The 12,264-nt window shown below is 38.1% G+C and overlaps 2 protein-coding genes across 2 annotated transcripts in view; one reads left to right on the forward strand and one right to left on the reverse strand.

Moving 5' to 3' along the window:
- Positions 1 to 12,264, forward strand: part of LOC140269003 (regulator of G-protein signaling 21-like) — a 281,430-nt gene that overhangs the window by 110,436 nt on the left and 158,730 nt on the right. The window lies entirely within an intron of this gene.
- Positions 1,135 to 2,734, reverse strand: rgs5b (regulator of G protein signaling 5b). The gene is made up of 5 exons (XM_072363543.1): positions 2,582 to 2,734; positions 2,372 to 2,461; positions 2,190 to 2,254; positions 1,928 to 2,091; positions 1,135 to 1,818 (listed from the first exon to the last, which is right to left on the reverse strand). Exons 1-5 carry the CDS (start codon positions 2,623 to 2,625, stop codon positions 1,642 to 1,644), a joined length of 540 nt encoding a protein of 179 aa, XP_072219644.1. The 5' UTR covers positions 2,626 to 2,734; the 3' UTR covers positions 1,135 to 1,641.

Genomic DNA, 12,264 nt, shown 5'->3' on the forward strand with positions numbered 1-12,264 from the left:
TTTGTATGCACTGAAAGACTTTTTACTGGGTGCGTCACATGTAAAAAGATTTGGGCCCTGACACACATGATTTATAATAGCAGACAACAAAGAAAGTTTAGTTATATATACAAAATAAGTGATGGCTTTGAATACATGTGTGAAATAATTGACTATAGAGCATAAGCACAGAAAGAAATGGCCAGAAACTATTTAACAGGACATAACATTTCATTTAACGCTACATAACACCTGGGACATAAAAGGGATTAAAGAGCATCAGATGTTTTACTGATGGGTGAGCTAACACTGAAAGCTACTCAGAATGGGCCATGATTTTTTTTTTTTAAATTAACAAAGCAAATGATAGAGGTGTTATTAAGTGTAATCTTTGAACAGAAACATGCAAGTTTTTCCTGTCTTTTTGATAAATTAAGATGGTGCATTTGCCCCAGTTTTACATTTTTCAGGGTTAGAGGGAAATATTTATAAAAATTGTATTAAATTGATATAATTTAATGTACAATACAACATTTTCTTAGCAGTAAGTATTAAACCAGATTAAGGGAATGATGTCTGATGGTAAGTAAATCCATCGACCAGCTCAGTATTTAACTATTCATATGATGTAGCCACTCTTAATGCTAAGCTAACTGTAGCCTAATTAGCATGACTTCACTCTCTGAGGATTGTCGATATACTCAGCTTCTTACATATTTGTCATATGTATGTATGTATGCATATATACATACTTAGTTAATCTTTTATACTTAACATCATATATGAACTTTTTTCAGACTTGTGACTCTTCTTGATACAAAAAGAAACCAAATGTTTTTATTCAAGGATGAACGAAGTTATCAATTCTAACCATAGATTTATATAACAGACTTGTGATATTAATAACACCACATGATCACACACACATGCACTCACAATTCACGTCTCCCCCTGACTGTAACCTCAGAGAAAAGGAGTCACCCAGTCACCTACCTGTGAAGTGGAATTACTGTGGCCACAGATTAGCTTGAAACTAAAACAGTACATGAGCAAGCCCTCTTCTTCTTACCATGATTTTCCTCCTCTGAGTAACAAAATCCACCTTCTCTGCAAATATTGTACATCTACCGGGAAACAAAATAGTCATCCCCCATCTCAGGATTTTCCTTTCTTTTATTCAATGCATTTCCTTTTACATACAGTACTTCGGATGGAAAATAAAAAAACAAATTTATAAAATACAAATACATTTTCAACAAGTTCACAAAATAAACATCTCAAATAAATAATGAATAAATAAACATTAATGCTACAGAAACACATCTCCCAGTGGTAGTTCTGCTGTGTCCAGCAGCTCTTGTCTGTAGTTTTCTTTCTCGTGCCACTGTCGTTCATACAGTCTGGTATGTGTAGTGCATTTTTCAACTTCTTCTCATTGTCTCATGTGTACTTAAGCTTCCCGCTTGGACCCTGATCAGTGTGGAATCTTTGTGAAATCTCTGGCTTGAATTAACTCCACAACTGATCATGCCTGAGGTATTTGTTCCATCTGAACCTTTCCAGTCTCCACTGTGCGTCAGTAATCTTTCATCCCTTTGAGGAGAAATCGTATTATGTCTGCTGCTCGCGGACTAGTGTTTTGATACATTTGTTTTAAGTCTGTTAGCCTGTCTTGGACTTTCTTGTCAGCTCCAGGTATGTTGAGGATTTGAGGAAGCGAGGGTAGCAGTCTTTCTCCATCAGGGTGTAGATTTTGGTTTGGGCCAGGTCAAAACAGGACTGGGTGGGTTGCTCCATGTTCTTCTTCGTGATTGCTTTGGTCAGGTGGTCAAGATTTACCTGCGTAAATCAAGAAATAGGTTATTATCATCATTTAACAGCAAGATAAGAGAAATCAACAGCGTGACAAAGCATTTGAGTGTGCTGACTTTAATCTCTTGATGTATACCTCTCGTGGTGCATCGGGGCAGATGAACTCCTCATAGATTTTCTTTGCTTTGGTGGCTAACTTTGAAGTTTTAGTCGCCCTGTAGTCCTCACATGCCAAGTAAAAGGCTATATTTTCTTCACTGAACTCTGACACCAGGAACGCTCTGAATAAGCACAGTCCATCTGGAGGCAGAGCAGACAAGCTGTTAACATCTGCTACTATTCTCAAAACTTCTGGACAGAACAAACCATTTGCATTAAACCTGATTAAAGCAACTTACTTTGGCAGGACAACAGTTTCTCAAATGACTCCTTCCATCTCAGAGGCTCATTGACATCATTTAACCTGCATCAACACAGAAAAAAACCCACCTCTTCATTAGGAAAAGTTCTAAAAACTTCCCGGGTCCCCTGTAATTTCTAATTGAAATTCTTAAAAAGAGATGCTGCATGAATCTCTTACCTCAGTTTGTCACTTTTCCTTGACTGCCCACTAATGCTGTGGTCTGACTTCTGTAGTAAACTTCCAAACAGAGCTCTCAATTCCTTTGCCCTGTAAAAGCAGATAAGGAAAAAGCATTACAGATAGACAGTCCGAGACTTATGAAATCCATCTGTATATTGTCTGTTCAGAAAATTTTTTTTTTCTTTTAAAAGTCTTCACTGAACTCACCTCTCTAGGCAGGTGGTGGGCAGTGAGTCAAGTCCTCTGCACATGATGATATGTTTTCTTTTTTTTTCTTCTGGATGGGTCCAGAGGTTCTGTCAAGGGATTATTTGTGGTTTCCTACGGAGCTGTCTTCCTTGTTGTGAGTAAATGAGCCTCCAGCTGGTCTGCGCTCTCTGTGGCAGAGTGGCTTTTTATAGGCAGTCCAGCTTGTGACATCATCCGTCTCTGCCAATGAAACGAGACGTGTGGGAGGATGAGGAGACTCCTTGACGGTGAATTTCCTCCACACTACTTCCTCATAACTGAATGAATTTTCAGAGAATGGATGACTTCACAGGCCTTAAATGTCCTTATGGTGTTGGGGAGTTTTTGTATGTCTGTGCATATATTTAAGTACTGGAGAGGGAACCCAGACACTCTCACAAAGACAGAATATCCATAAAAGTGTAAACATGTCAGCAGTTCTTTCTTTTAATAAAACATGTGTTTGGGGGTAATGAGTCCTCACATCCAAACAGTTAAGAGTGATTCAGCACACCTGAACTGTTTTACTCTTTACCTATGCACAAGTAGGGGTGACACCTACAGTAAAAATACCCTCTTACTGTTTAACACTATTTTTCTAAGTCACCAGCTTCATATAAGCTCAGGGCAACATGAGGTTTGGTGTCTTACACAGGGACATTTTATATCAAATATCACGATAAGGATATGATATTATAGATAATAGAGGTTTTTTTTGCATCACTGTCAATAATGAATTAACATACAATCAAAACTTGGAGGAGGAACTTATTTTAACTTTTACATTCCTACATCTGTCAGGTAGTTTGTACCAAAATATACACTTAGCAGTTTCATAGCTGTCAAATAAAGATATTGGATGAAAAAGGACATTTTCTTTTTTGTCTTTTGTGTTTCATGATGCTCCAAAAGTTTTGAGTGGGTGAAATTCTGAACTGCAGGGAGGCCAGTCCAGTAGCTTGGAGCTTTTTCTTGTAACAATATCTCAACCCTCTCTACTGTTCTGAGTCACAACAAAATTAACCTCATATAATTCATTCAACTATTACTATATTACTATATGTAATTCAACTATTTAATTGCCTCCATATGAAACCCTATTGTCTTTGTCATCTTAAACCTATGAGCCAAAGTTTCATATGTCAACAAAAAAATTCACAGCAAATTTCTGTTGACGCTGGGTTCTTTTTGTTCTTTTTACTTTGTTTTAAGTCGAGGACTATCTTATATTTTTTACACATTTGCACATTATCAAACAAAGAAACAGCTAAATCTGCACATCAGATTTCTTTGCAAAAACAGAAACATCTCAATGGTTTCATGGCTCTAAAACTCCCATGTTCACTACTTTATGTGCATACTAATATTTCTATCTATGGAGGGTAAGGAGGAAATTAGATTTAGTCCTCGCAGATATAGTAACAAACTTGTGTTAGTACTGAAGCTTTCACAGGCCCTGTCTGGGCTGCCTGTCTTTCTATCCTTCCGTTTTTTCCAATCAAGGTATGACCATGTAATCTTAGCTACACCTATATATAGCCTCATGGTTGTGAAAACTATTGTTTATTGAATCTGAGAGTCTTTATTTAGACTGCACAGGGAGGCCAACTAACAGTAAATTCTGCTAATAGCAAGAGAGGAAGAGGAAAATCAGTGAGCCGGATGAAAAGGCTGAAAACCCTCTGATAGTTCCTGAGCCAGCTTTCTCTGCCGGCAGCTACGAACAATACCTTCCCGCTAATTGGTTGTCTCGTCTGACACACAGGACGGGATGTCAACGGCTGGTCACTTCAGCCTAAAATTAAAAGCGTCTCTCCTGCTTGAGTCATCTTACTGGCAAAAAGCTCAGCGATGCGACACAACACAATGTTACAAGGTAGGAGTTCTGAGGAAGAAGACTGCACTTTTGTTCTCTCTTTCTTTGAATAATCCTTCAGGGACCACTTGGCCTCAAGTAGCTGCTGTGGTTCCAGCCAACTAAACATGCATCCTGGTTTTCTTCTTCACAAACTCAAATAACTAACTGGAGAGCCATCCCTGGACTGTAATACAGTCTTCTGCTTTTTCATGTACAATATTGGGAGCCTCAACACTCGGGCAAAGTTCAGCGCCTGAAGAGTGAACAGTTTATTCCGACTCTGGGGTCAGTGTTTTTCAGCACATCGTGGCTTGGACATGTCCTGGGCCAAAGGAGGCTTTGGCACAACATTCTTGAAATATTGTAAACATGTTTTCATAGGCCTCTGCTTTATATAAAATTTATAAAAATAAAAAATTGGATCATACATGCTGCCAAAACATGTTATTTTCCTTCCCACCACAGGCTTTTCCATTCTATCTATGCATGCAGGATTTGAATGTAGCAGATATCAGATTTTTGCCTCCATTAAGGCAGTTTCGGTTATGGAATGATGAATGATGAAATTTTCATTAAATTAACAGTTGTACACAGACTAAAAAACATTGTATTATCTAAGTGAATGTTTAGATCTTATTTATCTACACATATTTTGGTTTTGGTGTGTTTTCTTTAAAAACCTTGTGGACTAATTATAACTTTCTGATCTCCTCTTTTATAGGACAATTTACATGTGTGAATTATTCTCCTTAAACATGATGGGCAATGTTTTAATAGGATTTACTGTATATCACCAGAAATTGTATGCATGTTATCCAACAGCAGACCCAGATCCTGTGGTGCACTCTCACCTTTTTAAATCAATGGCAGATACTTCCATGATCATTGTGTTTATTGTAATCTAGGTTAGCCAACTCTGACAAATCAAATTTTCCAGGAAAATAATGGTAGAAATGGTACAAAAATGTAAAATCAGCCCACAGTGTGATAACGCAGTTCAACTCTTGTCTAAAAACTAGGACATTTTCAGAACATTAACCTGACATATTATATCATGGAACTAGTCAGTCAGTCAACAACTTTGACCCAGATGTATCTTCTTTCTGTACAATGAAAATTAATTAGGTGCGTCCCAGTATGACATACTGAGAGACAGCGGGTCCATGCAATGTTAAAGAAATATTTATTTTTTAATCTTTTTTAACCAGGATTCAAAACATTATCTGCAAGAAACAGCAGTCAGAGTGCTCTCAATTTGTAGAATTTTCAGTAGGCAGCTAAACCATGGGTTACCTGGGGGGAGGAAGGGAAAGTACAGAAAATGTTCAAGCGATCACTTGTGTAAGGATCCATAGCACCTTCAATCGCCCCCCACCTTGCCCTATGCTCAGTGCTCAGTGCTATTCTCAAGACAGCTGTCTGCTCAGGAAAGCCTGGTGGACATCATCATGAGAGACTAAACAAACTTATTCAAAAGTCCAACTTCAATTATTGGGGTGGAGTGAGGCCTTCTACACACTTAATCAGGGACAACTGCTCCCACCATCACAGTGTTTTGTGGCCAGTCCACGGAGCCCAGTTAACTAAGACAGGTCCTCTTTGTGCAACAGGTGGACCTTCTCTCTTGCTGCCAGTTAATTCCTCCATCTGCCAAATCCAGTTTTGTTTTGAAAGATTTTTCCAAAAGAATATTTATGGGGTCCGTCTTGGCTCAGATGCTGAGGCAAAAACCATGATCTCATTTGTTATATTGGGAGCCAAAACAAAAATCCTGACTTCCTGTTGTGAAGCCACATAAGGGAGAAGAAGAGCCTGACTGCAGCAGTTCCACAGACCTATTCTGTTGTACATATTGCTGCTCAATCTCAGCATACTTTTGTCTCTTGAACCAAAGAGAATATTTAATTAAATCAATTGTTTTTCTTTGACTGAGGATTTTTTATGAATATAATCTGATTTTAATTAATTTAATTGGATTATAATGAACTGGACAGAATAGGATTATAACTGAAGTAAATTGGACTGTATCTTTAAAATATGTGTAAATGACTACAAACTTATTTTACTCTGAGTTATTTCATGGTTTTATAACATTTTTCTAAATTACTGCTGTGTTGTAATAGTTATTATCGTAACACACAAGGGACAAATTTTGCTTCCTGTCCCTCTCTGACTCTGTTATGAATTTCATCCACACTTAGAGCTTGGTTCCTGGAAGTACACAGCAACATGGAATTCCCAGATAGTTTGTCCATTTCCCAGCCGAATTGACCCCAGCCTTTCTCTGGAAGACTTCCAAAAAATAGACTGTTTCCTTCCTCTCATTTCATTTTGTTGTATGCAGACTGCAGACACAGTTTCAGTTGCACCATCTGGTTTTGGACAGAGAAGCCACAATCTGCATATTCATCCAGCTACCTATCTGACTGAGCAGGTGGAGGCTTACCTAATGCATACCAATCAAGATGGCCACTGGCAACTGGCCACCACTTATGCATATGATCCTTATCAAATGTCAACTGGCCATTAAACATCTGGAGATACAGCAGCAAAGATGACAAATCAATGTTAACTAGCCTCAGGTTCAGGGGAATATCGGTGGTTGCACATGAAAAAGAAAGTCCAGTGCTCAGGGAAACACCCATCTGTCTCATTAGCTGTCTGTTCCTAACAGCTACTAAAGCCAATGTATTTTTAATTTTTGACACACTGGCATCTATTAATACATGCATAAGTTGTTTTTACCCCCATCTGGTATCAAGCTGCACAAGCGCATTTTTAATCTAGTGAAAATATTAGAGCATGTTAATGCATTCTTACTTAAGTAAACTAGGTTAGCTCAATTAGCGTATAAATGCACAAAACTGTGTGATCGCACACAGGACCACTTTATCACACGGTGAACATGTTTTTTATAACACATGCAAAGGCCCCCTTTCTTCTTGGAAACATTACAGATAAAAAAAAAAAAGGTCTGACTTTTCTGAAGAATCCTCTGCAGGAGGCTAATAAGTTTGAACTCGCTAACACTACAACAAATACGTGCAGATAACAATGCACCAGCAGGACGTTGGTAGACACACAGCTAATTGGGTACATTGCCTAAATCCAACAGCAGGCAGCATAAATCTTCTTTAAAGGAAATGATCAGCAACACTAAACTGTAATGCGCCTTGTCCTATTCTGAAGTATAGCTGCATTGTGCAAGGATAGGATGAATGGGTACGGAGGGTTAATGAGGTGCGAGTAAACAAGACAGAAATGTCATATCAGTGTGATGGGGCACACATGTCTTTTCCATATTTACTATATAATTCAGATGAACAGGGTTGACAACATGTCGGTGTATTCTTCTCAGGGTGGAACAGAAAAAAAACTTTTTTCTGCAGGGTCAATCAAAACATACACCAGCAACATCATTGCACTGGTTTCAACCAACAGCACTTTTTCTTTCTCTCACTCTCTCTTTGCCATTATTACAGTAAGTAAATGTTTACCTGCTTTCTAAGCACCATGGTACAATTTGGGTTGAAGACCACTCTGGGACATTGCCTGTTGAAAGTATCACGGAGAGGACATCACTGAGAGACATGTCTGCTTGGCAACACCTAAGAGTGGAAAAGCCAGTTGAGCTCTTCTCAGAAATGAACTGTGCATGTGTATCATTAGAGAGAGTCAGAGTCTACAACTACTGGAGGAGTTTAAGAGGCCCTTCTTCGACACAGACATAATTTCTGATTCAATCAGTAAAAGTGAGGGATTGATCTGAATCGCCAGTCTTAATTTGGGAAAACAGGATTAAGATTAAGGTTTGAAGGAAAGGGAAGCGTTTCTGTTTTCAGTCTCCTTCTTATTACTGAAATTCTTGTGGAACCAGAGGCCTGTACAACGTGCATGGTGGGCATGCTTGTTATGGATGCAGTCTGAATAATTAAAGATTTCTGGCTTGTAGGCTACTGCTGCAGAAGGACCCTCTGAAGCCTTGCAGGCTGGTGTGGATAACACACCAAAAGGAATATCGTGCATGTGCTCTTCACAAGCAGACACCAAATCTATGAATATGCCCATAAAGACCTTCTTCACTCTGGCTATGACTTCATGTTTGTTCTTTTTTTGTTTGTTTGTTTTAGGAACCATTTTACACAGCTGGGATTACAGCTAAAAGACTAGGAAAAGAAAATAATTTTGTAACACACCATAATGATACACATAATATATCTAATGAGATTCACAACCTTAACGATAGCAGATCTACTTGTGCTTTATGTTGCTGCAGTGATAGTGATGAGCTTATGAATAATTATTTCTTGTCTGACTTTGGCTGCAGAAACTGTATTGCCCTCTGCCTCAATGTCTTTAGATTCCTCATATTATGTGTGTGGCTCCAGATGCATGTTAGCAACTAGTCATCTCATGCCAACGATGCCCATTTTACAAGAATGGGCTAGCCAGAGTTTAAAAAACCTGGTTTGACTTGTTTGTAACCAGGGTCTGCATTATCAAGGAGAGAAGTTGCTGAAGTGCCAAAGATCGAAAAAGAATTGGTCTGCCCTTGGATTAGTCAGTTGTGTTCTGTGTACGAGATATTATTAAGCATGTTCTCTCATCCTTTCAGCAACCAGACTAATTAGTGCTCCAAGTGTCAACAGAATGCAAGAGGATCCAGGCTTCTGATAGGCCTTAATTGACACCCCCATGCTATCATAAATAAATAATTGTTTAGAAATTATTTCTTTGCAGCACATTATCCTATGTAAATCTTAATCAACTTGATCTATCTCATTCAAATGTTTTTTTTAATGTTAAACAAGTAAAAAAAATAAAATGGAATAAACCTCTAAAACCTTGTACAACCGCACAGGAATCCTTAGATGTTAATGTCATTTGGAAAAACATAAATAAAGTAAATGTATGCAGTGTGTCTTGATTCATTTTTAGTTATGTGTAATTACAAGGTTTCTGTCTGTGTAAAGTGTTCGACCCCTCCAAGCATTGCACAGAGAATGAATTGGGATTGGTTGCTTGACAGTTTGTGCATGTTGGAGCATCTAAGTCAAACTGCATCTACAACAGCTTGTGTGTGGCCTGCAGGGATTCCTGAAGAAGCTCAGAGAGCATTAATGAGTAGGATGATTGTTTCTTCAGCTACAACACAAAGCTGAGCTGCCAGTGCTGCTGGTAGCAAAGACAAGAGCTTGAAGGACAAAGCATGTTAGATCTTCATCATTGATATGCAATTCAGAGTCAAACAACAAAAACTTGGTTCTAAGTGGTGCTATAACCTGATTCTGTTACATAAATGGATTCGTGCAATAGTCAATAGAAATTAAGACATTCTCATTCCACAATTGTGGGTCTTTACACATGAGTTTGTTATTTTCTTTGACAGAAAAACAACTCGATTCAGTACAGACATATGAAAAATGAAATGAAATTAATCAATCAAATGAATGTCTATGAAAGATAAAACATCTGGGGTTCGAACATCTCATTAAAAAAGAGAAGCCTTTCAATATTTCTGGCAGAGCATCAGAGGCATTGTAGAGAGAAGACGGTAATGATAATACATTGCTGTTGATTCTGAATAAGCCTTTCAGATCAGAGGTGAAACAACTTCATGAATTATCTTCATGAAGTCCAGTTGCCCTTATTCAATCTCTTTGAACAGCCATAATAATAACAGATCTTTTGTGATACCTGGCTTGCTGAATGATTTAAACATGTCAAATTTCACTGGCAGCCTGACTGATCTCAGGGTCTCAAGGGCTTCAGTGGATCAATATGATCAGTTGAGTAGAATGGACACACACATTAAGGCTATGGAATGAATCAGAAATATTTTTTGCACTGTATAGTATTGCTGCTAACAGAATTGATAAATCCAAGCTGTGATGAAAAACAGTCCCCCTTCTTTTAGGAGCAGTAAAGCTGTCCAAACACTTTCTCCTTTACATTTCCCATAACGGGGATTGATATCTCACACTGTTCCTGTTTCCAGCAATTGATGTTTGAATTGTATGTGTGAGTGATAGAACAAAGCATGTGCAACATTCCTTAAAAGGTCTGTGACTATGAACCCCTCTTGATTGTGATCAAGAATTCATTTGAAAACATTCCCCTCTAAACCCATTAAAACAGTCAGCTAAAGGTGAGCTCTGATACCCTGGTGAAAACATACTTTCCATTTCTAATTTAAAGCATTTAAAGGTCCACTGTGTAGGATGTAGTGACATGTCGAGGAGCAAGGTAAAACAAACTGAACAGGAGCTAGTTTTTAGTTAGTTTTTTATGAACTAATGTAGCAACATGGCAGTGCAATGAATATGCATTACATAGTGGAGCCTTGAGAAAAACCTTCAATAGTGGCCCTGTATTATTTAGAGTAGCTATTTTAGTTGATTTTGTTTAATTGCACCCACACAGCACTTTAAGGGACATTTCTGATTTTTGCAATATATTTCAGCAAGCACTAATAAGAAGTTAGTGCTTAACTGCTTATCTGCAGCAGACAGCAGTCAGAGCACTCTCAGTTTGTAAAACCAGAAACCCAAAATGTATTATCATTATTATCATTAGTTTTCAATCAATAAGTTAACATTGTTTGTCTATGTTTGTCGCTTTTTTGTGTAGTAAACTATTCAAATATCATTAATATGCTTTTGGAGTGCGTTTACCACTGACTCATGACATTGTCAGGATCTGACAGTATTCGGCATGCCTACATGACAGCTGTTACACGCACACGCCAGATTTATAGTGAAATAGTTACAACATAGCCCTTATGGATGGATCCTGAGTGCCATCATCTTTTATTTTTATTTTTTAAATCCGAAATGACCCCATATCCACCTGATTGTCCCCTCTGACTGTAGATTTGACCCTTAAATCATCATTCAGTATCAATTTAATATCATTCAAACATCACAAGCTTGGAAGAATAACTGGCAGAGAGAGAGAGGGGGAGAGGCTTTAAAGACTGTATAACATCTGTACATGTCTTAAAACATGTAAAATGCATGAACAGAAAGAAGGTACTCACCTGTTGGTTGTTGTTGTGGTGCAACCCGATGGGGAGCTAAGCTAATGGCTAACCAGAAATAAGTAGTAAATTCTTTTGCCATCCAATAATGTTCAAACCTTGAGCAAGAGCTATGTTGTGGATTTTTATTTTGCATCAATTCTACATCAGACCGCTGTTAACTTTGTCACGTTTTTCTCACCAGCAGAGTGATCTTGCAGCACAGTTTGGGTTGCAACATAAACAGTGGCATGGCGTAAAGGTTCGTAATATAGCGTTTACTTGAATCTGGAGAAAAAATATAACTTTTTTTATGGCCCCCTTGTGAGTAGCTCTTTGCTGGGCTTACCTGTCGGAAAACTTTCTGAAACTGAGAGTGATCTGATCGCTTGCATTAAGTATTAATGTCTATGTCAGGCACATGTGAATTACTTGTTTTATATCCAACCCCATTAAACACTAGAACATGTAATGATTATGTTGTTCAAATGTGCCAAACATTCTACTATCATGGTTCAGTGTTACCTTCTTGTGCATGTTATGGCGGTTGCCCTATTCTAAACAAGCATGGGATACTGTGCGTTGCCATCTTGAATTACTTTTTTTCCCGAGAATTTGACCTATTTTTATTTTTTGTGGGTGAGACTCAACTGTTGAATCTATGTGGTCAGTAACAGGTCATTCAGGCTGTTCCTGTCAGACATCAGACAGTTTAATTGTCATCAACATGTACGAGAAGGATATAAAGTATTTTATGTGATGCTTTGAAAGATAATCCAAACAGAC

Source organism: Leuresthes tenuis, unplaced genomic scaffold (assembly GCF_036924035.1).
Source record: "Leuresthes tenuis unplaced genomic scaffold, fLeuTen1.0.hap1 SCAF_14, whole genome shotgun sequence".
In the NCBI taxonomy this organism is placed as follows: domain Eukaryota; kingdom Metazoa; phylum Chordata; class Actinopteri; order Atheriniformes; family Atherinopsidae; genus Leuresthes; species Leuresthes tenuis.